Source organism: Dryobates pubescens, chromosome 39, assembly GCF_014839835.1.
Source record: "Dryobates pubescens isolate bDryPub1 chromosome 39, bDryPub1.pri, whole genome shotgun sequence".
NCBI classification, from domain to species: Eukaryota; Metazoa; Chordata; class Aves; order Piciformes; family Picidae; genus Dryobates; species Dryobates pubescens.
In genome coordinates, this window is record NC_071650.1 from 433,150 (window position 1) to 457,057 (window position 23,908).

The following is a 23,908-nucleotide window of genomic DNA, read 5'->3' on the forward strand; positions in this document are numbered from 1 at the left end:
CCCCCCCTTAGCCCCTTGTGGGGGTCTGGACGGCCCTGAAGCCCTGGGAGGGGCTCTGGCCCCTTTTATTCTTCCACCCACAAAAGCACCCGGATGGGAGGGGGGTCCCCGACGCCCCCTTCCTCCTCTGCCCCCTCCCCGCTTTGGGCGCTGGCCGCGGGGTGGGGCCGCGCGGGGCGGGGGGGTGGGTGGGCGTGGTTTGGCGGCGGGGGGCGGGGCCGGGCGGGGGCTGCCTGGAGGGGGCGGGGCCAGGATTATGTCAGGCTCGCGCTAGCCGCAGCCCCGCGCTGGGAGCGGCCGGAGCAGGTACGGCGCCGGGGGGGGGGGGCAGGGGAATGGGGAGGCTTTGGGGGGGTCCCTGAGGGGCTGGGGGCGCCCTGATGGGCACGGGCGGGACAAGAGGAGGCCCCGCAAGCACGGGGGCGAAAAACGAGGAGAAGAAAAACCGGGGGTGGGGGAGTGGGTAAGGAGAAAATGAGGGGAGAGGGGCGAGGCGGGAAGACAGGAGGGGGAAGGAGGGCGGGGGGGGGAGGGAGACGGGGGTCTAGAGGGGTGGGGTAGGGGGGAATCGGGGGCTGTAGGGGAGGGGGGGATGGAATCTGGGGCTGTAGGGGAGGGGTGGGAGGAATCTGGGGCCAGAGGGGCTCGATGGGGCTGCGCTGAGGTAAAGGTGGGTGTGGAGGGGATGTGTGGGGCTGAGCTGAGGGGGGGAAAAAAGGGGGCTTGGGGGAGGGCTTAGGGGGTCAGTAGGGATGGGCTGAGGTAAATGTGGGTCTGTAGGGACTCTACAGGGGGTCTGCAGGGCTGGGATGAGGAAAAGGGGGGTCTAGGAGCCGAGGTAAATGTGGGTTTATAGGGGCTGGGCTGAGGTAAAGGTGGGTGTGGAGAGGATGTGTGGGGCCGGGCTGAGGAACAGAGGATCTATAGGGCATGGGCCGAGAGAAGAGGATCTATAGGGGATGGGCTGAGGAACAGAGAGAGGATCTATCGGGGATGGGCTGAGGAACAGAGAGAGGATCTATCGGGGATGGGCTGAGGAACAGAGGATCTATAGGGGATGGGCTGGGATCTATAGGGGATGGGCTGAGGAACAGAGGATCTATAGGGGATGGGCTGAGGGACAGAGGATCTATAGGGGATGGGCTGAGAGAAGAGAGGCTCTCCAGGGGCTGGGCAGAGGAAAGGAGGATCTGTAGGGGTTGGGCTGAAGGAAAAGCCTCTCCAGGGGCTGGTCTGAGGAAAAGCCTCTCCAGGGGTTGGGCTGAAGGAAAAGGCTCTCCAGGGGGCTGGTCTGAGGAAGAGCCTTTCCAGGGGTTGGGCTGAAGGAAAAGGCTCTCCAGGGGCTGGGCTGAGGGACAGGTGGGTGTGGAGGGGATGTGAGGGGCTGGGCTGCGGTACAGGAGGTTTGTAAGGGCTCGGGTGAGGTAGATGCAGGTCTGTAGGAGCTCTGTGGGGCTGGGCTGAGCTTAAGGGGGGCAATAGGGGTTGGATTGGGGCTCTATAGGGGCTATAGTAAAGGGGCTCTATAGGGCCAAGCTGCAGTAAAGGGTCTCTGGATGAGGTGGGAACAGAGGATGGCAACAAGCTGGGGGATGGGGTGGAGCTATAGGGGTCTGTGGGGCTGGGCTGAGCTCAAGGCAGCCTACAGGGGCTGGGTTGGGTCTGTGGGGGTTCTATGGGGGTTCTCGAGGGGCTCTGTGGGGTCAGACTGCACTAAAGGGGCTCTGCAGGGGCTCTGGGGGGGGTCTGGATGAGGCGGGAACAGAGGATGGCAACAGGCGGAGGGCAGGAGGCACCCAAAGGGGCTGCAGGGGCTGGGTGCGGGCGGCTGTGTGGGGCTGGGCCCAGGTAAAGGGGGGGTGTCTCTAGGGGGGTCCGTAGGGGCTCTGTGGGGCTGGGCTGAGGTGAAGGGGGGTCCATAGGAGTTCTATAGGGTCTGTAGGGCGGGGGGTCTGGGTTACCGGGGGGGCATCGCTGGGCTCCGTTTGGGGAGGGGAAGGGGCAGGCAGGTCCCTGTCCATGGTGCTGACGTGGGGGGGAACTGGGATAACGGGGAGGAGGGTCTGGGTTAACTGGGGAGGGGTCTTGGTTTAACGGGGGGGGGGATGGAGTAACCGAGGGGGGTGTCTGGGTTAGCTGAGGGGGGTCTGGGTTAACTGGGGGGGGTCGCTGGGGTCCATTTTGGGTGGGGGGGGGTGGGAGGCGGGTCCCTCTCCACGGTGTTGACGTAGGCGGGGGGGGGACCAGGTTAGCTGGGGGGGGGTCTGGGTTAACTCGGGGGGGGAACCGGATTAACTGGGGGGGGTCCGGGTTAATTCGGGGGGGACCGGAGTTAACGGGGGGGGGAACTGGGTTAGCTGGGAGGGGACACCGGGGTTAACGGGGGGGGAACTGAGATAACTGGGGGGGGCTGGGTTGGGGGGGGGGGGTCAGCAAGCTGCCGGGTCCCCTCCTCCGGCCGTTGCCATGGGAACGGGCGCATCCTCGGGGGGGGAGGGGAGGCTTTGGTCGCCGCACAATGGAAATGGGGGGGGCGAGTGAATTCCCCCCCTGTGTTCCCCCCCCCTCAACAACCTGCAGCCCGGCCCCGGTCATGGCTCAGCCCCGGGGGCTCTTCCTCGTCCTCCTCCTCCTCCTGTTGGGAGGGGGGCCCGGAACTGCCGTCGTGATCCCCCCGGAGTGTGAGTGGGGTTGGGACTTGGGGGGGGGGGGGCGCTTTGCACGAGGGGATTGCACGCTCGTCCTGTTGCACGAGGACCCCTCCAAGCCTCTCCCCGCGCCCCGCACAAAGGTGGTTTTTTTTCCACGCTCGGCTCCTTGCACGAGGGCTTTGCACGCTCACCCTGTTGCACAAGGACCTCTGGAAGCCCCTCCCCCATCCTTGCACGAGGGCTCTTTGCACACTTGTGGCCTTGCACAAGGACTTTGCATGCTCACCCTGTTGCACGAGGGCCCCTCGGAGCCCCCCCCCGCCTTGCACCAGGCCTCTTTGCACACCCAGCTCCTTGCACGAGGAGGACCCTTTGCACAGCTGCTCACAACCCCTGCCCCCTTGATCACTTCTCTCTCTTTCCTCCCCCTCTGCAACCCCCCCTGGATGGTGCAGATGATTTGCCCGAACGTGAGTCTGGGGGGGGCCCTGGCAGGGAGGTCTTGGGGGGCGGGGGGTGTGTTTGAGGACCCTGAGGGAGTCTTGGTGGGTCCTGGGGGGCTGTGGGGTTCCTGGGAGGAGTCTTGAAGGGTTCTGGGGTCCCTGGTGGGGGAGCCTGGGGAAATTTGAGGACCCTGTTGAGGGTCTTGTGGGACTCTGGTGTCCCTGGGGGGGGGGGGGTGTGTGTGTGTCTTGAAGGGATTTGAGAACTCTAAGGAGGTCTGGGGTGGGGCACTCAGGGGGGTCGAGTGTGTGGGGTTCCCAGTGGGGCCCCTGAGGAGCAAGTTTGTGGGTCTGGGGTCCCCACCGTGTCCCCGTTTCCCCCCACCCAGTCCCGCAGCCCCCGGAGCTGATCGAGGAGCCCCCTCCTCAGCTCGTGGTGTTCCCCAGCGATGACGTCATCATGAAGTGTGCCGCCACCGGGAACCCCCCGGTCCAGTGAGTGGGGACCCCCCGGGACCCCCAGTGCCCGCTGGGCACCCTCATCCCATCCCCGTGTCCCCCTATGGTCCCCTATGCCCCCCCCCCCACGTCCCCCCACGTCCGTGTCCCCCCAGGTACCAGTGGACACGCGAGGAGCTGCCGTTCGAGCCCCAGGAGCACCCCGGGGTGTGGCTGGGCCCCGAGCCGGGCACGCTGCAGATGAACGCCAGCGCCGCCGGGCGGCTGCAGGGAGTATTCCGCTGCCGGGCGAGCAACGAGCTGGGCACGGCGCTGTCCCGGGAGAGCCGCCTGATCGCCGAGAGTGAGCCCCGACACCACCCCCGGGCACCCAAAAATCACCTAAACCACCCCAAAAACACCCCGCCGGGTGGATCCAGCGGGGTTGGGGGGGTTTGGAGGTGCATGGTTTTCGGGGGGGGGTGGGGGGGGTGGGTCCCTGGGGTGTGGGGACGGAAGGTTTTGGGGGTACAGGGGGTGAGAGGTAAGAGGGTGCTTGGGCAGGTTCTGGGGGCACAGGGGGGTGTTGGGGTACAGGGCTTTTTCTTGGGGGGGGCGTGCAGGGGTTTTTTTGGGGGGCTCTCTGTATCTTTGGGGGGGGTTTCCCCATCTAATCTGGGGTGCTCCCCCCCCCCCAGACACACCACAGTGGCCCAAGGAGAAGGTGACGCCAGTGGAGGTCGAGGAGGGGGACCCTGTGGTGCTGCCCTGCGACCCCCCCAAGAGTGCTGTGCCCCCCAAGATCTATTGGCTCAACAGCCGTGAGTGAACCCCCCCACAAAATAACCCTGCACCCCACCCCCCCATCCCCTCTTTTCCAGCCCCCCCGGGCCCCTCCTTTTCCTGCACAGGATGGAGGGCGTCCCTTTAACCCCGTTCCCCACTTGTCCCCACAAGCTGGGGGTGCCCCCCGTGTGCCCCCTCAGCCCCCCGCACCCCTGCCCCCCGCCCCGTGTGCGCGCATGGATCGCGCCCATAGCGCAGGACGCGCGGGTGTCCGTGGGCCAGGACGGGTTCCTGCGCATCTCCAACGTGTGCCCCCCAGCCCCCCCAGCCCCTAGCCCCCTCTCCGCCCCCCACCCCGGCCCCCCCTGACGGCCGTGTGCGCGCAGGGATCGTGCACATCGCGCAGGACGCGCGGGTGTCCATGGGCCAGGACGGGTTCCTGCGCATCTCCAACGTGTGTCCCCCAGCCCCCCCAGCCCCTAGCCCCCTCTCCGCCCCCCACCCCGGCCCCCCTGACGGCCGTGTGCGCGCAGGGATCGTGCACATCGCGCAGGACGCGCGGGTGTCCGTGGGCCAGGACGGGTTCCTGCGCATCTCCAACGTGTGTCCCCCAGCCCCCCCAGCCCCTAGCCCCCTCTCCGCCCCCCACCCCGGCCCCCCTGACGGCCGTGTGCGCGCAGGGATCGTGCACATCGCGCAGGACGCGCGGGTGTCCATGGGCCAGGACGGGTTCCTGCGCATCTCCAACGTGTGTCCCCCAGCCCCCCCAGCCCCTAGCCCCCTCTCCGCCCCCCACCCCGGCCCCCCCTGACGGCCGTGTGCGCGCAGGGATCGTGCACATCGCGCAGGACGCGCGGGTGTCCATGGGCCAGGACGGGTTCCTGTACTTCGCCAACGCGCAGGTGGGCGACAGCCACCCGGACTACATCTGCCACGCGCACTACCTGGGGCCCAGGACCATCATCCAGAAGGAGCCCCTGGACCTCCGCGTCACCCCCAGTGAGCGCTTGGCCCCGGTGGGGGACGACCACCCCTGAAGTTTAAACATCCCCCCCCCGCCCCGAGCGGTTCCTCCGGGACCCCCTCCTCGCCCTCTTGCTGGCTTTGGAAGGGAGAGATCCTGAAGTCACTTGGGTGGGGTCGCCTTCAAGGGGCTCTGTGGGACCTCCCCCCCCAATTATTTCCATGGGAACCCCCCCCGAAAATATCTTCTATGACCCCCCCCCCCCCCGGCCCCAGTTATTTCCTATGGTACTCCCCAGTGTTTCCTATGGACCCCCCCCCCAACAGTGCCTTCCATGGGACCCTCCCTACAAATTACTTTTGTGAGGCTCTTTGGGGGATGTGTCCCTTGATATTTGGGGGAGGGGGATGCCCCTGGGGTGCCCCTTGCCTCCCTCAGCCCCTTTTTCCTGACTCCCCCCCAGGTAATTCGCTGCAGTTCCGCCGGCCCCGGCTGCTGGTGCCCAGGGAGCCGCAGCCCCCCGTGGTGGCGCTGCGGGGGGAGACGCTGGTCCTGGAGTGCATCGCGGAGGGGCTGTGAGTGGGGAGGGGTCCTGGGGGTGGTGGTGCTGGTCCTGAGAGTCTGGGGAGGGGTCCTGGAGTGCATCGCCGAGGGGCTGTGAGTGGGGAGGGGTCCTGGGGGTGGTGGTGCTGGTCCTGAGAGTCTGGGGAGGGATCCTGGAGTACATCGCGGAAGTGGGGAGGGGTCTAGGGGGATGTCCTGGAGGGGGGTGAGAGTCTGAGAAGGGAGTCTGGGGGGGGCATCTGGGAACAGGAGGGGGTCTGCTCTTGCCGTGCCCCCTCCCCACATCCGCGCCCCCAGCCCCACGCCCGCCGTGCGCTGGCGCCGCCTGAACGGGGAGCTGCCGCCCCGCGCCGTGCTGGAGAACTTCAACAAGACGCTGAGGCTGCGAGAGGTGCGGGAGGAGGACGACGGAGAGTACCGCTGCGAGGCCTCCAACAGCCGCGGCACGGCGGCCCACAGCCACCGAGTCACCGTGCAGGGTACCGCACCGGCACCGGCAGGGCAGCTGGGGGCACTGGGAGGGCACGTAGGGGCACCGGGATATACTGGGAGGGCAGCTGGGGGCACTGGGGCATACTGGGAGGGCAGCTGGGGGCACTGGGAGGGCAACTGGGGGCACTGGGGCATACTGGGAGGGCAGCTGGGGGCACTGGGAGGGCATGTAGGGGCACTGGGATATACTGGGAGGGCAGCTGGGGGCACTGGGAGGGCAACTGGGGGCACTGGGGCATACTGGGAGGGGATCTGGGGGCACCGGGAGGGGAGCTGGGAGCACTGGGATATACTGGGAGGGCAGCTGGGGGCACTGGGAGGGCATGTAGGGGTACTGGGATGTACTGGGACGGGAGCTGGGGGTACTGGGATGTACTGGGAGGGCAGCTGGGGGCACTGGGAGGGCAGCTGGGGGCACTGGGATGTACTGGGACGGGAGCTGGGCGTACTGGGATGTACTGGGAGGGCAGCTGGGGGCGCTGGGAGCCCTCGGGAGCCCCCTGCTGCCCGCAGCGGCGCCGTACTGGGTGCGGCAACCCCAGAGTGGGGTCTTCGGGCCGGGGGAGTCGGCGCGGCTGGACTGCAGGGTGGGAGGCAAGCCCAGACCCCTCCTCAGCTGGAGCATCAACGGCGTCCCCCTGAACGGTAACCGGGGTGGGGGGCTCCGGGGGTGCCCCCAGGGGCTTCAGGGGGTCCCTAGAGGGTGTCTAGAGGTGGGTTTGGGGCCCCCCCTGGGGGGGTCTGGTGTCCCCTGGGTGGGGTTGGGTGACTGGGTGTGTGTGTGTCCCCTGGGTGCCACCTGGATGGGTCTGGGGTCCTGTGAGTGGGCTTGGGGGGATCCCTGTGTGGCTTTGGGGGTCCTCTGGGTGGGTTTGGGGACCCCCGTGGGTGAATTTGGGACCCCCGTGGATGGGTCTGGGGTCTCCTGTGTGATGGTGTGTGCCCCGCGGGTGGGTCTGGGGTCCCCTGTGTGACTGTGGGTGCGCCGCGGGTGGGTCGGGGGTCCCCTGTGTGACTGTGGGTGCCCCGCGGGTGGGTCGGGGGTCCTCCTGTGACTCACTGACGCCCCCCAGAGGCTCCCGGCGCTGCCCGCTGGGTGCTGCGGGACGGAGCTCTGCTGCTGCCCCAGCTGCTGCCCAACGAATCCCTGGTGGCACAGTGCCAGGCCCGGAACCCCCACGGCCACCTCCTGGCCAACGCCTTCGTGCACGTCGTAGGTGCGTGGGGACCCCTGGGGCCACCAAGACCCTTCCTGGGGCCACCAAGACCCTTCCTGGGGCCACCAAGACCCTTCCTGGGGCCACCGCACCCCCACTGGAGCCCCTGGGGGTCGGATTTTGGGTCTGTGGGGTGGGGTCTGGGGCACTTCTGTGCTCCTGGGGGAGGAGATTTGGGGAGCCCTGGGGGAGTTCTGTTTTGGCGGGGGGTGTCCTGGGGTGGGGATGAATCGGGGGAGGGTCTCGGGGAGGGGGCTCACGTAGCCCCTCCCCCAGAGCTGCCGGTGCGGATCCTGGGGCCGGCGCAGGCTCCGTACGCGGTGGTGGAGAACGGAACCGCCCTGCTGCACTGCCGAACCTTCGGGACCCCCACTCCCAGCATCCAGTGGTCAGAGACCCCCCCCCCCGCGGCAACCCCTAGACCCTGTGTGGGACCCCACAAACTTCTCCATCCCACTCAAACCTCCTCTGCGCCCCCTGAACCTCCGCGGGACCCCCAACTCTCTGCTGGACACCCCCAAACCCTGTTTAGGAACCCCCCAGACCCCTCTGTGTCCCCCTAAATGGGACATCCCCAGACCCCTGTGTGCCTCCCAAGCCCTCCTTGGGTCCCCCTTAGACCCCCCCCAGGTCTTTCACCCACTAAACCCTCTTTAGGCCACCCCCAGACCCTTTCAGATCCCTCTGTGACCCCCACCCAGGGTCCCCTTTAGCCCCTTAAATCACCACCAAACCTCCCTTGGGACACCTCCAGACCTCCTCAGACACCTCTGTGCTCCCCCAAACATCCCTTGGGACACCCCCAGACCTTTCTGTCGCTCCCCCCAACGCCTCTTGGGTCCCCCTTGTACCCCCTCATCCCTCTCTGTGGCCCCCAAACGCATCTTGGGTCCCCCTTAGACCCCCTCAGATCCTTCTGTCACCCTCAAACCTCCCTTGGGACACTGCCAGACCTCCTCAGACCCCTCTGTACCCCCCCACACCCTCCCCGGGTCCCCCTTAGACCCCTTCAGACCCTTCTGTCACCCCCAAACTTCCCTTGGGACACTGCCAGACCTTCTCAGACCCTCCTGTGCACCCCCAAACCTCCCTTGGGACACCCCCAGACCTTTCTGTCACCCCCAAAAGCTCTCCTTGGGTCCCACTTAGACCCCTTCAGACCCTTCTGTCACCCACCCAAACCTCCTTTGGGACACCCCCAGACCTTTCTGTCACCCCCAAAAGCTCTCCTTGGGTCCCACTTAGACCCCTCCAGACCCTTCTGTCACCCACCCAAACCTCCCTTGGGACACCCCCAGACCTTTCTGTCACCCCCAAAAGCTCTCCTTGGGTCCCCCTTAGACCCCTTCAGACCCTTCTGTCACCCACCCAAACCTCCTTTGGGACACCCCCAGACCTTTCTGTCACAACCCCCCCCCCCCCCAAACGCCTCTTGGGTCGCCCTCAGACCCCTCTGTGCCCCCCCCCCCCAACCCCTCCTTGACGCCCCCCGTGGTCCCCCAGGCTGACGCCGGCGCTGGAGCCGGCGCTGCTGGACGACAGAGTCTTTGTCTTCACCAACGGAACGCTGCGGCTGGCGCCGGTGGGGCGGGGGGACGCGGGGCCCTACACCTGCAGGGCGGACAACGGCCACAGCAACGCCTCCGCCACCGCCCTGCTGCACGTCAGAGGTACGGGGAGGGGGCTGCACGGCGCCCCTCCACCCCCCACCCCCCCCGAACGCCAACGAAAACACCCCGCCAGGGAAGAGCACCAAAACCGGGCGAAACGCCCCCGAAATCTGCTCGGAGTCACCCAAACCTCCCCCCCAAAATCACCCACAGCGCCCCCAAGGTATCTCAGAATCCCCCCAGACCCCCCCAAAAGTCACACAAAACACCCCCACCCCAAATTACCCCCCAAATGCCCCCCCCCCAATCACCCAAACCACACCAAGAATCCCCCCAAACCCTAACGCGAACCGCCCCCCAAATCCTTACACCCACCCCCCACCCGCCTTCCATCCCCCAACCGCTGCGTGTGCCCCCAGCCCCCACCCGGCTGCTGGAGACCCCCCGCAGCGTGACGGCCAAGAAGGGGCAGGCGGTGACCTTCCGCTGCGTGGCGCAGTTCGACCCCCAGCTGACCACCAACGGCCTGGAGTGGCGCCGCGACGGGGAGCTGCTGCGGGACACCCCCGACAGCGACAAGTGGGGTCCCGACCGCTGCTGGGGGGGGGAATGGGGAGGGAATGGCCCCGACGGCGACAAGTGGGGTCCCGACCCCTGCGGGGGGGGGGGAATGGGGAGGGAATGGCCCCGACGGTGACAAGTGGGGTCCTGACCACTGCGGGGGGGGGGAATGGGGAGGGAATGGCCCCGACGGCGACAAGTGGGGTCCCGACCCCTGCTGGGGGGGGGATGGGGAGGGAATGGCCCTGACGGCGACAAGTGGGGTCCCGACCGCTGCGGGGGGGGGAATGGGGAGGGAATGGCCCCGACGGCGACAAGTGGGGTCCCGACCCCTGCGGGGGGGGGGGGGGGGATGGGGAGGGAATGGTCCTGACGGTGACAAGTGGGGTCCCGACCCCTGCGGGGGGGGGAGGAATGGGGAAGGAATGGTCCTGACGGTGACAAGTGGGGTCCTGACCCCTGCGGGGGGGGGAATAGGGAGGGAATGGTCCTGACGGCGATAAGTGGGGTCCCGACCCCCTCGTGGGGGAAGGGGAGGGCAGTAGGGGGGAATGGGCGCATTGTGGGGGGGATAATGGGGGAGAAATGGAAGGGGGAGTCTGGGTGAATTTTGGGGTCTTCGGCTCCTACTCTGGGGGTCCTGATCCACCACCACCCCCGGTGTCCCCCCCTCCCCCCGCCAGGTACTCGCTGCTGGGGGACACCCTGCGCGTCTCCGGGGTGGACTATGGGGACCAGGGGACCTTCTCCTGCCGCGCATGGACCCTGCTGGACCACGTGGAGGCGGCGGCGGAGCTGCGGGTCGTGGGTCAGCAGAGACACCCCCAACCCCCCCCCCCCCAGATACAGCCCGGGGCGCAGAGACCCCCGCAGATAGAGCCCGGGGTGCGGGGCGGGGGGCACTGGAAAACAGCCCTGGAGGATGGGCAGGGGGGGCTGGACCAGCTCGGAACCGGTTGGGGCCCGATTCTGTGCTTGCTACCTCCCGATCCTGCCCCTGTGACCCTCCCAGTCCTGCCCCACTGCACCCCGGTTGCCCCCCACTAACTGCCCCCTTTCGCCCCCAGGCCGGCCGGGTCCCCCCCGGGACCTGCAGGTGCTGGAGGTGGGCGAGAGGCAGGTCCGGCTGAGCTGGACCCCCGGGGAGGAGCACAACAGCCCCGTGGAGAGTAAGGGGGGTCCGGGGGGGGGCGGTGTGGGATCTGGGGTGTCTGGGGGGGGCTGTGGGGAGGTCAGGAGGTGTCAGGTGAGGGGCAGTGGGGGGGGGGGAGGGGTGTCAGGGTGGTCTCGATGGAATGCCAGGGGTAGATCAGGATTTGGGGGGTGTGGGTGGGGTCAGAAGGGGTTGGGGGGCCCGGGGAGGGGCACTTCTGACACCCCCCCCCCCCCCCCCCCATTTCCCCCTTCCCCCAGAATTCGTGGTGGAGGAGGAGGAGGGGATCTTCAGCCCGGGGGTCTTCGAGGAGCGGCTGACGGTGCCGGGGGGACAGCCCTGGGCCGCCCTGTCCCTGTCCCCCTACGGCCGGTACCGGTTCCGGGTGCGGGCTGCCAACGCCTACGGCCGGGGCGAGCCCAGCGCCGCCAGCGCCGCCATCAGCACCCCGCCGGCGGGTGAGGGACCCCCAAAGCCCCCAGCACCCCTAAACCCCTCCCAGATCCCCCCCATCAGCACCCCCCCGGCGGGTGAGGGACCCCCAAAGCCCCCAGCGCCCCAAACCCTCCCAGCACCCCTAAACCCCTCCCAGATCCCCCCCATCAGCACCCCCCCGGCGGGTGAGGGACCCCCAAAGCCCCCAGCGCCCCAAACCCTCCCAGCACCCCTAAACCCCTCCCAGATCCTCCCCATCAGCACCCCCCTGGCGGGTGAGGGACCCCCCCCAAAGCCCCCAGCACCCCCAAAGCACTCCCAACTCCACCCCATCAGAACTCCTCTGGTTAGTGAGAGATCCCTAAATCCCCCCGACCCCCCCATCAGCACCCCCCCCCCGGTGGATGAGGGGGTCCTAAATCCCCCCAAGCCCCCAGAACACCCCCCCAGTGTCACTCGGAGCCCCCCCATTTCCCCTCCTTTGAGACCCCCAAGACCACTTTCTCTCCCTCGAATACTCCTGGGGGAGCCCCAAATCTCCCCCAGAGCCCCAAAATGACCCCCACAACTCTGTGGAATTGGGGGTGGGGGGGGTCTCAAATGGTCTCTGAGGGACTGGGGGGTGGTCTTTGAGCCTCTGTTTTGCCCCCCCCCCAGCCCCTGAGCAGAACCCCGGGGGGGTCAAAGGCGAAGGGAACGAAACCAACAACTTGGTGATCAGCTGGGAGGTACTGGAGGCTTGGGGCTTCCTGGGGGGCTTTTGGGGGGCTGGAGGGGGCTTGGGGATCCAGGGAGGGGCATTTTGGATTGGGGGGGGAATTCTTGGGTCGGGGGGGGGGGGGGCATTTTTGTGTCTGGAGGGAGGAATTTCAGTGTCTGGGGAAGGGATTTTGGGTCTGGGGGGGACATTATGGGTCTGGGGTGAGTCCACTGTTATTTGGGGGGGGGTCCAGTTGTATTTGGGAGGGGTGTCTGTGACTGTTCCTCTGACCCTCCCCCCGCAGCCGCTGCCCCCCCGGGCCTGGAACGCCCCCCAGGTGCAGTACAGAGTGCAGTGGAGGCAGCTGGAGCCCGCGGGGGGGCCCTGGGAGGAGCAGACTGTGGGGGGCCCCCCCCTGGTGCTGGGGGACACCCCCACCTTCAGCCCCTACCAGATCCGGGTGCAGGCCATCAACGAGGTGGGGAAGGGGCCGGAGCCCCCCCTGGTCACCGGATACTCAGGGGAGGATTGTGAGTGAGGGGGGACCCCAAAACAGAGCTCTGGGGGGGGAGGGGGATCCCAAACAGAGCCCTGGGGGGGGGGGACTCACCTTTGTTCTCCCCCTCCCCCCAGTGCCCCTGGTGTACCCTGAAAACGTGGGGGTGGAGATCGTGAACAGCAGCAGCGTGAGGGTGGAGTGGAGCCTGCAGAGGGACCCCAAAATGCTGCGGGGGCACCTGAGAGGATTTCGGGTATGGGGGGGGGGGATGTGGGGGCTTGGGGGAATTTGGGGTCTGGGAGGGGGAGGTAGGATCCTAGGGGGGGGGGAGGAAATTTGGGGACCAAGTGGGGTGGGGTTGGGGTGAAGTCTGGAGTCTGGGGGGGCTTTAGGGTCTGGGGGGGAGTTGGAATCTGGGAGGGATTTGGGGTCTGGGGAGGAATTGGGGTCTGGGGGGGATTTGGAGTCTGGGGGGGGGAATTGGGGTCTGGGGGTGGATTTGGAGTCGGGGGGGGGAATTGGGGTCTGGGGGTGGATTTGGAGTCTGGGGGGGAATTGGGGTCTGGGGGTGGATTTGGAGTCTGGGGGGAATTGGGGTCTGGGGGGGATTTGGAGTCTGGGGGGGGAATTGGGGTCTGGGGGTGGATTTGGAGTCTGGGGGGGGGAATTGGGGTCTGGGGGTGGATTTGGAGTCTGGGGGGGATTTGGGGTCTGGGGGTGGATTTGGAGTCTGGGGGGGGGGAATTGGGGTCTGGGGGTGGATTTGGAGTCTGGGGGGGGAATTGGGGTCTGGGGGGGGAATTGGGGTCTGGGGGTGGATTTGGAGTCTGGGGGGGGGAATTGGGGTCTGGGGGCAGTCGTGGGGCTGGTCTTTGGGGGGCAGGTTGGGGTCAGGGAGGGTTGAAGGAGGATCTGGGGGGGTCTGTGGTGTTCCCTGGTGGGGGGGTGTCGGTGAGCTGATGTCTGGTTCTGGGGTGCCCCCCTCCTCCCCAGGTGCTGTACTGGCGGGATGGGTGGGTGGGCGAGCGAGCCCGGCGCCACGCCCCCGCTCCTGAGCCCCCTCCCCAGAACGGGGAGGGCCCCCCCGGGGTGCTGACGGTGAGCGGGGAGGCCTCGGGGGTGCTGCTGGGGGGGCTGCGGCCCTGGAGCCGCTACCGGCTGCGAGTGCTGGTGTTCAACGGGAGGGGCGACGGCCCCCCCAGCGACGAGTTCCGCTTCGAGACCCCCGAGGGAGGTGAGCCAGGGGGGAACACTCCCGAAATACCCAGAGACCCCCCCCAAAACCAGTCAGAGCCCCCCCCCCCCGAACAGCCTGAGCCCCCCCGAACAGCCTGGGAGCCCCTGGGCAGCCCCAAACCAGAGACCCTTCCCCCAGCCCAACCCCCCGAGGGAAGTGAGCTGCAGACAACCCCTCCCCCCCACCCCCCCCAAATAGCCTGAGACCCCCTCCCGGAAAAATACTGAGATCCCCCCCAAATGTTTTGACACCCCCCAAAAGTACTGAGTCGTGTGTGCCCCCCCCCAACTCTGAGGTCCCCTTCTTCTATTTCCACCCCCCCCGACTCTGTGTCCCTCCTTCCCCGCTTTGGGGGTGTCTGGTCCCCAGCCTGCGCCCCCCCTGACTCTGCTCTCCCCCCCCCCCCCCCCCCCCCAATTTGTGTCCCCCCAGTGCCAGGCCCCCCCGAGCAGCTGCTGCTGGAGCGGGTGGGGGACTCGCGCCTGGCGCTGCGCTGGCGCCGCCCGCGGCACCCCAACGGCCTCCTGACAGGCTTCCTGCTGCAGTACCGCAGGGGTGCGCTGGGGGCGCTGCGGGGACGGGCCGGCAGGGGAGTGGGAGAGGCTGGGGCGGGGTGGGGGAGTAGGGGGAACGGGGAGGGTACCGGGAGGCACCGAAAGGCGCTGGGAAGGGACTGGGAGGGGAGTGGGCACTGGGCGGGGACTGGGAGGGTCTTGGAGGGGACTGGGAGGGTAACGTGGGGTACAGAAAGGCACTGGGAGGGTATCGGGGGGTGCTAAAAGGCACTGGGAAGGGAGTGGGAGGGCATCGTGGGGCACTGAAAGGCACTGGGGAGGCACTGGGAGAGGAGTGGGGAGCACTGTGAGGGGTGTGAGAGGGCATCGTGGGGCAGTGAAAGGCACTGGGGAGGCACTGGGAGAGGAGTGGGGAGCACTGGGAGGGGACTGGGAGGGCTGTGAGAGGGCATCGTGGGGCAGTGAAAGGCACTGGGGGGGCCCTGGGATAGGAGTGGGGAGCACTGGGAGGGGACTGGGAGGGCTGTGAGAGGGCATCGTGGGGCAGTGAAAGGCACTGGGGAGGCACTGGGAGAGCAGTGGGGAGCACTGGGAGGGGACTGGGAGGGCTGTGAGAGGGCATCGTGGGGCAGTGAAAGGCACTGGGGAGGCACTGGGAGGTGTCTGAGCTGTTCTGGGGTCGTTTAGTGCTCCCTGGAGGTTTGGGAGGGGGCCGAGGGGGGGGGTTGGAGCTTTTGGGGTTCCCCTCAGCCCCCCGCCCCCTCCACCCCCCCCCAGAGCCCCCAGGTCCCTACGACGACGCCGACGATGACGCCGGCGATGACGTCACGGAAGAAGCCTCCCCCCCCGAAATGTCCTTCCCCCCCGGGACCCTGAACACCACCCTGCGGGGGCTGCACCGCCGGGCCCGGTACCGCATCCTGCTGCGGGCCCTGACCGCCGCCGGCGCCGGCCCCCCCCTGCAGCGCCTCGGCAGCCTCAGCCCCGAGCCCGGTGGGTCCCCGACCCCCCCCGGGCCTCCCGAGCCCCCCCTGCACCCACAGACCCTGCCCTGAACCCCCCAGAAGAGCCCCACAGATGGTCCCCGACCTCCCCCCGGTGGGAGCCAGAGGACCCCCGAAAGAGCCATGAGACGCATGGAGGGGGACCCCAAAATGGGCCCTGAGACCCCCTGTGAGGGACCCCAAGTCCCGCTAGGACCCCCACATTAGCGCCAAGACCCCCCCCAGAATAACCCAAAGACCCCGAGGGGGACCCAGAGACGGCAAAAAATGCCTGAGACCCCCTGGGAGGGACCCCAGGACCTCCCCCTTAAAATCTGCTCTTGGGACACATCATGGTGGTTCCCAGTTCTGGGGACCCCTCCCCACATTTTGGGGGTGGGGTATGTGATTCTCAGGTAGGGTGTGGGGGTAAGGGGAAGTTCCCCCACATTTTAACTCCCCTCCCCCCCCCCCGCCCCCCCAGCTCTGCCCCTGCTGGGGGTCGTGGAGGTTGGGGAGGTGGGCGAGGACTTCATGGAGCTGCGCTGGAGCCTGGCCCGGCCCCAGCCCGACCTGGAGTTCGAGGTCCAGATCCAGAGCAAAAGCAGTAAGGGAGGGGTACCGGGTGGGGGGAGTACTGGGAAGGGGCTGGGGGGGAGACTGAGTGAGGTTTGGGGGCACCCCGGGGGGATCTGTGGGGGATTGGGGGAGGGTTGAGCATCCTGTGAGGGCTTTTGAGGGGCTCTGGAGAAGGGGGAGAGGTTGTTTGGACTCTGTTGTTTGGGGGAGAGAGAACTCTGGGGTGATCTTGAGGGGTCTCTTGGGGGGGGTCTTTGGGGGGGTCTAGGGGGTGGTCGAGGGTCCTGAGAGGGGGCTTGGGGGGCTCTGGGTGGGATTTGGGGGGACATCTATTAGGGGTTTTTGGGGGCAGTCTTCAGGAGATCCTCCTGGGGTTCTCTTGGGCTCCTCTTTGAGGCTTTCTTGAGGTCCGGGGTGTTTTTGAGGGGGTCTTGGGGGTCTCCTGGGGTTTATCCAGGGGTCTTTTGGGGTTCCTCAGGGGTTCTCTTGGGGGTCATTTTGGGGGGGTGGGTGTGTCTCTTGAGGGGTTCTTTTTGGGGGGTCTGAGGGGATTCTTTCGTGGGGACTCTATTGGGGTCCTTCGGTTGGGTCTGGGGGCGCTGTTGGGGGTCCCCCCCTCAGCGCTGCGCCCCCCTCCCCCCGCGGCAGGGGAGGGTCCCTGGTTCCTCTCGGGCCGCACCAACTCCTCGGCTCGGCGCTTCCGGCTGGAGGAGCTGCACCCCGGCACCTCCTACCGCGTGCAGTTCGTGGGGCGCAGCCACAGCGGGGAGAGCGTCCCCTTCTGGCAGAGCGAGGTGCAGACCAACGGCACCCGTGAGTGGCCCCCCCGAACCGCCCCCGGGTACCCCAAAACTGACAGGGAGCCCCAAACACACAGCGGGGAGAGCGCCCCCTGCTGGCAGAGCGAGGTGCAGACCAACGGCACCCGTGAGTGGCCCCCCCGAACCGCCCCCGGGTACCCCAAAACCACCCCAGAGTACCCCCAAACTGACAGGGAGCCCCAAACACACAGCGGGGAGAGCGCCCCCTGCTGGCAGAGCGAGGTGCAGACCAACGGCACCCGTGAGTGGCCCCCCCGAACCGCCCCCGGGTACCCCAAAACCACCCCAGGGTACCCCAAAACTGACAGGGAGCCCCAAACACGCAGCGGGGAGAGCGCCCCCTGCTGGCAGAGCGAGGTGCAGACCAACGGCACCCGTGAGTGGCCCCCCCGAACCGCCCCCGGGTACCCCAAAACAGCCCCCAGGGTACCCCAAAACTGACAGGGAGCCCCAAACACACAGTGGGGAGAACGCCCCCTGCTGGCAGAGTGAGGTGCGGACCAATGGCACCCATGAGTGGCCCCCTAAAACAGCCCCCCGGGTATCCCCAAAACAGCCCCCAGGGTACCCCAAAACTGACAGGGAGCCCCAAACACACAGCGGGGAGAACGCCCCCTGCTGGCAGAGTGAGGTGTGGACCAATGGCACCCGTGAGTGGCCCCATAAAACAGCCCCCCGGGTACCCCCAAAACAGCCCCCAGGGTACCCCAAAAACCAGCCAGGGAGCCCCCAAACCAGTCAGGGTACCCCTAAATCCATCCAGGGTACCCCAAAACCCCACCATAGAGCCCAAAATGCACCAAAGAGGCTCCAAAACTCCCCCCACCACCCCCCCACTCCCCCTCCATCCTCGCCCTCCCCGACCCCCACCCCCCCCCCCGCCAGCCCCCCCTCTTCCCCAGGGGGTCCCCCAGCCCCTGTGCTGTACCCCCAGTGCTGCTGGTGCCCGCGGGCTCCTTCGCCACCCAGGGCTGGTTCATCGGCTTGGTGAGCGCTGCGGTGCTGCTGCTGCTGCTGCTGCTCATCCTCTGCTTCATCAAGCGCAGCAAGGGGGGCAAGTATTCGGGTGAGCCCCCCCGGGACCCCCACCCACCCCCCCCAACCCGGCGGGCCCCCCCCCGGAACCCCCCCCCGGACTGCCCCAGGCAGCCTCTGGGCAGCCGTCGAAGCTCTGAGAGCTTTCGTTTTGGGGGGGGGGGGTCCTGGAGTTTTGACAGGGGGGGGACCCAAGGCTTGGGGAGGGGCCTCGAAGTTTGGGGGTGGGTCTCTAAATTGGGGGAGGGGGGTCTCTAATTTGGGGGGGGTCGTCAAGTCTGGCAGGTGGGGGGGTGTGAGAAGGGTTGGGCATGTGGGGATAGCTCTGAGGCTTTAGGGGGTCTCTGGGGGGTCCCCACATTTTGAGGGGCTTTGGGGGGTTCCTAGAATTGTAGGGGGGGTCCCCCCCCGGGGGGTCCCCCCCGAACCTGACCCCTGTGTGCTCCCTCCAGTGAAGGACAAGGAGGACACCCAGGGTGACTCAGAGGCTCGGCCCATGAAGGATGAAACCTTCGGGGAGTACAGGTGGGGGTTAACTGCCCCCCTCACTAATTACCCCTCACTAATTGCCCTCTTACTAATTCCCCCTCACTGATTCCCCCCTCATTAATTGCTTCTCACTAACTATCTGTAGCTAATTGCCACTCATTAATTAGCCCCCTCATTAACTAACCCCTCGCTAATTACCCCTCCTGTCTCCTCTGCTGCTCTGGCTTGCTGCAGGTCCTTGGAGAGGTAAAAGGAGGGAGGGGGACAGTGGGGCTGGGGGTGACCCTGGGGTGGTGGTGACATGGGGTGGTGACCATGGGGTGGTGAACATACAGTGGTGACCATGGGGTGGTGACCATGGGGTGGTGGTGACCCTGGGGTGGTGGTGACCATGGGGTGGTGGTGACCATGGGGTGGTGAACATACAGTGGTGACCATGGGATGGTGACCCTGGGGTGGTGGTGACCGTGGGGTAGTGGTGACTCTGGAGTGGTGGTGACCCTGAGGTGGTGACCATGGGGTGGTGACCCTGGAGTGGTGGTGACTGTGGGGTGGTGACCATGGAGTGTTGGTGACCCTGGGGTGGTGACCCTGGGGTGGGGGTGACTCTGGAGTGGGGGTGACTCTGGAGTGGGGGTGACCCTGGGGTGGTGGTGACCCTGGGGTGCTGCCCGCCGTGGCCCTGCCCCGCGCCCGACTGCCGCCTGTCTCCGTGGCAGCGACGGGGAGGAGAAGGCGTCGGGCAGCTCGGTGGCGCCCCCCGGGGGCGGCCTGGGCAGTGACGACAGCCTGGCCGGGTACGGCGGCAGCGCCGACGTGCAGTTCAACGAGGACGGATCCTTCATCGGGCAGTACAGCGGCGCCCGCGGCACCGCCGGCAGCTCCCCCCCCAACAGCCCCGGCGCCGCCCCCGCGCTCGACTGACCCCCGCCAGCGGGGCACGGGCGCGGGGGAGCCCCCCCCGGCCCTCGGGGACCACCCCCGGGGCTTGGGGAGCCCCTACAGGACTTGAGGACTCCCCTGAGGCTGGGGGAGCTCCCCCCTCCCAGGACTTGACAAACTTGCCAGGAGCTCTTCACTGACTGTGGGGGGAGGGGGGGGGGGGTCCCCGAAGTGTTGAGGACCTCCCTCCCCAAGTCCTGGGAACCCCCCAAGTATTGGATCCCCCCCATTATGCCCCCCCCCCCGTTCTTCCTTCCCCCTGCTTTGGGGCCCCCTGCAGCAATGGGGACCTCATGGTGCTGGGAGAGGAAGCCCCAAAAGCATTGGGAACACCCCCCCCAGGTGGGACCAGAACCCCCTCCCTCATCCCCGAAATGGAGACCCCCCCCAAGCCAAAATGAGTGGGGGGGACACCCCCAAAACCTTCCCACTTCCCCCACCCCCCTGCTAAACCACTGCTCCACCCCCCAGCCCCCCCCTCCACCCACTGCCAAATGGGGGGACCCCTCCGTGCCCCCTCCGTGCCCCCTCCCCAAATCACCTCATGGAGGGGGGGGGACAAGGGGGGGCCTCCCACCACCCCCCCCCGTGTTGGATTTAGCCAAAAAAACCCTTGGGGACCCCTCCCACTTCCCTTTGCCCCCCGTGTTGCCCCTTGGGGGCCCCCTCCCCAGAAAAACAATTAGGGGACCCCCCCCCAGCATCTCTCTGAATGCATCACGGCGTGGCCTTGGACACCCCCACACGAGCCGACAGGACCCCCCGAAAGGGGGGGGGTCTGCACCCCCATCCCCACCAAACATTCCCGACCCCCCCCCCCCCCCGGCCCCCCAAAACAAACCCCTGCTCCCAAAACCCAGCTTCCCCCTAGCCCCCCCTGACCCCTCCCCAAATTCCTCCCCCCCCCCCCCCCCCCCCCGAGAGCCGTAGCTGTAGACCCCCCCATGCGGTGCCCCCCCCCCCGGGCAAAGAAGCAGAAAAAAGCCCCAAAATTGCCCCAAAAAGCTGCCCCCCCCCCCCCTTCCTCCCTGATCTTCCCCTAAGGATCCTTCCCCCCCCCCCGTACCCCCCCCCCCCGCGACAGACCCCCCCCAAAAATGGGCAAAAAAAAGGGGAAAAGAGGCAAAAAAATGAACGCGAAATAAACGAGAAAGCAGCAACTGGTGTGGGGGCTCCGGGGGGCTCCGGGGGGGCGTCTGCAGGGGGGCGACAGGGGGCATCGAGGGGGCACGTGGTGTACAGGGGGGGTCTTAGGGGTCGGGTCTCTGGGTGGTGGTCTCTAGGGGGGGGTCTCTGGGGGTCTGATCTCTGGTGGGGTCTGGGGGGTGGTCTCTGGGGGTCTGAACTCTGGGGGGTGGTGTCTAGGGGGGGGTCACTAGGGAGGGTCTCTGGGAGGGTCTGGGGTTGGTCTCTAGGAGGGTCTCTGGGGGTCTGATCTCTGGGTGGCTCTGGGGGGTGGTCTCTAGGAGGGTCTCTGGGGGTCTGATCTCTGGCTGGCTCTGGGGGGTGGTCTCTAGGAGGGTCTCTGGGGGTCTGATCTCTGGCTGGCTCTGGGGGGTGGTCTCTGGGGGCGGATCTCTGAGGGGTCTGCACGGGACCGGCTCTCCCCCACCCTCGCTCAGCGCCGCTCCAGGCGTGTTCGGAGGCGCTCTGGGCGCTCGTCTCGGTGGTCGGAGGCCGCCGTAGGCCGCCCGGGTGCTGCCGGGCCGGCAGGGGCCGCTCTGGGCGCTCGTCTCGGTGGTTGGAGGCCGCTGTAAGCCGCCCGGGTGCTGCCGGGCCGGCAGGGGCCGCTCTGGGCGCTCGTCTCGGTGGTCGGAGGCCGCCGTAGGCCGCCCGGGTGCTGCCGGGCCGGCAGGGGCCGCTCTGGGCGCTCGTCTCGGTGGTCGGAGGCCGCCGGGGCGCCGCAGGCTCCGTCGGGGAATGGAGCGGAAAGTGGTTCCCAGGAGCAGCTCCCGGGACAGAGGTGAGGAGATGGGGAGGGGGGCACGGGAGCGGCGTAGGGAGGCGCGGGAGGGTCTGGCCGTGCGCGGGAGGGTCCGGAGGGGTACCGGGAGGGTCCGGAGGGGTACCGGGAGGGAGCGTGGGCGCCGCTGGGGCGGCGGCGTGCGGCGGCTGAGCTGCTCTCTCCCATCGCCCTCCCAGCGCCGACCGGCCGCTGACTGGGAGGGAGGGAGGAGGAGGAGGAGGAGGAGGAGGAGGCCACCATGCTGCTGACGGTGAAGGCTCTGCAGGGCCGCGAGTGCAGCCTACAGGTGCGGGGCGCGTCTCAGGAACCCCTGTTACGGGGGGGGTCAAGCCCCGTAACGGAGGGGGAATAATTTGGGGGGGTGCTGGGTAGGGGCTGGTGCCTCAGCAGCCTCTTAATTTTGGGGGGGGGGGGGGGGGGGAGACAGGACCCCCAGCTTTGGGGAGCAGGACAGGACCCCCAGCTTTGGGGAGCAGGACAGGACCCCCAGCTTTGGGGAGGGGGGCAGGACCCCCAGCTTTGGGGAGCAGGACAGGACCCCCAGCTTTGGGGAGGGGCCAACACGGGGTGGTGCCCCCAGTGTGGGGGGTGGGGAAGGTTTGTGGGGTAGCCCCCCCCGGACACCTTAGTTTCGAGGGAGTCTGATCTGGGGATGAGCCTTAAAGGGGGGAAGAATAATTGGGGGGGGGTCTTGAGGGTCTTAATTTAGGGGTGTGGTCCAGAGACCTCTCATTTTGGGGGGGGGGACTTGGTGGTGATGATTTGGGGGGGAAGGGGGGGGTTTGATCATTTGGCAGGGGGCATTTGGGGAAGGTTGGGTTTCCTTTTTTTGGGGGGGGGTAGGGGGGAAGGCTGAGGGGATCCGGGGGTGTCTGGGGAGGGGGGTGAGGGATTAGGGGTCCGTGGTTCCCCCCAGGTGTCCCCTGAGGAGCAGGTGGGGGTCGTGAAGCAGTTGGTGGCCGAGAGCTTGGAGGTGCCTGTGGAGCAGCAGCGGCTCCTGTACAGGGGAAAGGCGCTGGCAGGTGGGGGGGGAGGGATTGGAGGGGACTGGGGAGGGACTGGGGAGGACTGGGAGGGGATGAGGGGGACTGGGAGGGACTGGGGAGGGACTGGGAAGGGATTGGGGAGGACTGGGAGGGGATGGGGAGGACTGGGAGGGGATGGGGAGGGACTGGGAAGGGATTGGGGAGGACTGGGAGGGGATGGGGAGGGACTGGGAGGGGATGAGGAGGACTGGGAGGGGATGGGGAGGGACTGGGAGGGGATGAGGAGGACTGGGAAGGGACTGGGAAGGGATTGGGGAGGACTGGGAGGGGATGAGGGGGACTGGAAGGGACTGGGAAGGGATTGGGGAGGACTGGGAGGGGATGAGGGGGACTGGAAGGGACTGGGAAGGGATTGGGGAGGACTGGGAGGGGATGAGGGGGACTGGAAGGGACTGGGAAGGGATTGGGGAGGACTGGGAGGGGATTTTGAGGGTGTTGGGGATTGAATGATTTGGGGGGGGGTGTCTCTGATATTGGGGGGGTGCTAATTGGGGAGGATGTTAATTGGGGGGGAGGGGGCCGCCCCTCATCTCTGTGCCCCCCCAGACGACCGCCGCCTGTGCGATTATGCCATTGGCCCTTCCGCTCGCCTCAACCTGGTCCTGAAACCTCCCCCTCCAGCCAGGGGGGGCCCCGAGAATGAGGGGGACCCTCCCCCCCCGAGCTTTCAGAGCCCTCCAGACTCCTCTGAGTGTTTTGCTCCCTTTTTTCGGGGGGAGGGAGATTTGGCTCAGGTTTTAGGGAGGCATTTTGGGGCTCAGGAGGTGCCCAGGATCCTGCAGCAGCTGCAGAAGGTTCGGGGGGGGGGGGGGGGGTAGGAGGGGGGGGAAAAAGAAGGGGGGTGGGGGGCACAAAAGGGAGGGGGGTAGGAGGTGACAGAGGGGAAAATTTGGGGGGTGGGGGATTTTTGATGCTGGGGGGCAGAAGGGAGGGTTTGGGGGGGTCAGGGGGAGTATTTTGGAGGGTCTCTGGGGTTTTTTGGGGGGGCAGATCAAGGGTCTTGGGAGGCCTTTGGGGGGGGCATAAAAAAGGGGGGGGGGAGCAGGGGAAAATTTGGGGAGGGTTTTGGGGAGGCTCTGGGGAGGTTTTGAGGGGCCAGAGGGGCTTTGGGAGGGGGGAGGAGGTTCTGGGGGGCTTTAAGCTGGGGTGAGATTGGAGGGGGGGGTTGGAGCCCCTTGGTGGGCCAGAAGTGGGGGGGAATTTGCAGGGGGGGTCTGAGAGAGCTTTTTAGTCCTGGAGGAGGCCCAGGGTGGGATGTTGGGGTACAGGGTGGGATCCAGGGTGTGTTTGTGTGGGGGGCAGGGGTGTCTGGGGGTATGTGGGGGGCTCTTGGGGTGGGTGAGACTGAGTAGGGCTTTCTGGGGAAGGGTCTGGGGGGGTCCTAAAGGGCCTCTCCTCCCCCTCCCCCCCCCCAGGATTATGAGCAGAGCCTCAGAGGGCTGAGCCTGGACGACGTGGAGCGGCTGGGGGCCAGGCTGCTGCAGCCCGAGGGGGCTCCCAGTAGCTCCCAGTAGCCCCCAGGACATCCCAGTTACCCTCCTGGACACCCCCACCCCACCCCCAGTCACTCCCAGTGAGCCTCTGGCTCCCTCCCCAGTAAAGGCTGCTGGAGAAAAGAGTCTTGAACTGCATCACTGTGGGGAGGGGACAGGGAATCACTTGGGGGGGGGGACCTGAGACCCCTGCCCAGTGTGGCCAAGAGCCCTGGGGGTCTGCAGGGAGCCACAGGGGTCTCTAAGAGCATGGAACCAGAGTCTGCCCAGTCCCTCCCAGGGACTGCAG

The 23,908-nt window shown here is 67.3% G+C and overlaps 2 protein-coding genes across 2 annotated transcripts; both read left to right on the top strand.

Moving 5' to 3' along the window:
* The first annotated feature begins 219 nt into the window (after positions 1 to 219).
* L1CAM (L1 cell adhesion molecule) lies at positions 220 to 19,190 on the top strand. Its single transcript, XM_054177279.1, has 28 exons — positions 220 to 306; positions 2,581 to 2,681; positions 3,484 to 3,589; positions 3,709 to 3,896; positions 4,231 to 4,353; positions 5,147 to 5,317; positions 5,746 to 5,857; positions 6,144 to 6,325; positions 6,852 to 6,983; positions 7,412 to 7,555; positions 7,832 to 7,943; positions 9,059 to 9,225; positions 9,585 to 9,744; positions 10,410 to 10,534; positions 10,794 to 10,895; positions 11,140 to 11,337; positions 11,972 to 12,042; positions 12,319 to 12,544; positions 12,648 to 12,766; positions 13,507 to 13,747; positions 14,183 to 14,305; positions 15,043 to 15,258; positions 15,733 to 15,855; positions 16,476 to 16,640; positions 17,583 to 17,714; positions 18,136 to 18,208; positions 18,407 to 18,418; positions 18,892 to 19,190. Exons 2-28 carry the CDS (start codon positions 2,594 to 2,596, stop codon positions 19,094 to 19,096), a joined length of 3,816 nt encoding a protein of 1,271 aa, XP_054033254.1. The 5' UTR covers positions 220 to 306; positions 2,581 to 2,593; the 3' UTR covers positions 19,097 to 19,190.
* A 1,827-nt stretch (positions 19,191 to 21,017) lies between these two features.
* UBL4A (ubiquitin like 4A) lies at positions 21,018 to 23,679 on the top strand. Its single transcript, XM_054177268.1, has 5 exons — positions 21,018 to 21,077; positions 21,257 to 21,366; positions 21,997 to 22,102; positions 22,673 to 22,920; positions 23,542 to 23,679. Exons 2-5 carry the CDS (start codon positions 21,319 to 21,321, stop codon positions 23,638 to 23,640), a joined length of 501 nt encoding a protein of 166 aa, XP_054033243.1. The 5' UTR covers positions 21,018 to 21,077; positions 21,257 to 21,318; the 3' UTR covers positions 23,641 to 23,679.
* Positions 23,680 to 23,908: the final 229 nt, after the last annotated feature.

Bases quoted from the DNA above. Each gene is read 5' to 3' on its own strand.
- L1CAM (XM_054177279.1), top strand. From the start codon at position 2,594: ATGGCTCAGCCCCGGGGGCTCTTCCTCGTCCTCCTCCTCCTCCTGTTG. The intron at 9,745-10,409 runs GTGGGGTCCCGA...TCCCCCCGCCAG, and splicing joins GACACCCCCGACAGCGACAA to GTACTCGCTGCTGGGGGACA. The intron at 16,641-17,582 runs GTGAGTGGCCCC...CTGTACCCCCAG, and splicing joins GGTGCAGACCAACGGCACCC to TGCTGCTGGTGCCCGCGGGC.
- UBL4A (XM_054177268.1), top strand. From the start codon at position 21,319: ATGCTGCTGACGGTGAAGGCTCTGCAGGGCCGCGAGTGCAGCCTACAG. The intron at 22,103-22,672 runs GTGGGGGGGGAG...GTGCCCCCCCAG, and splicing joins CAGGGGAAAGGCGCTGGCAG to ACGACCGCCGCCTGTGCGAT. The intron at 22,921-23,541 runs GTTCGGGGGGGG...CCCCCCCCCCAG, and splicing joins TCCTGCAGCAGCTGCAGAAG to GATTATGAGCAGAGCCTCAG.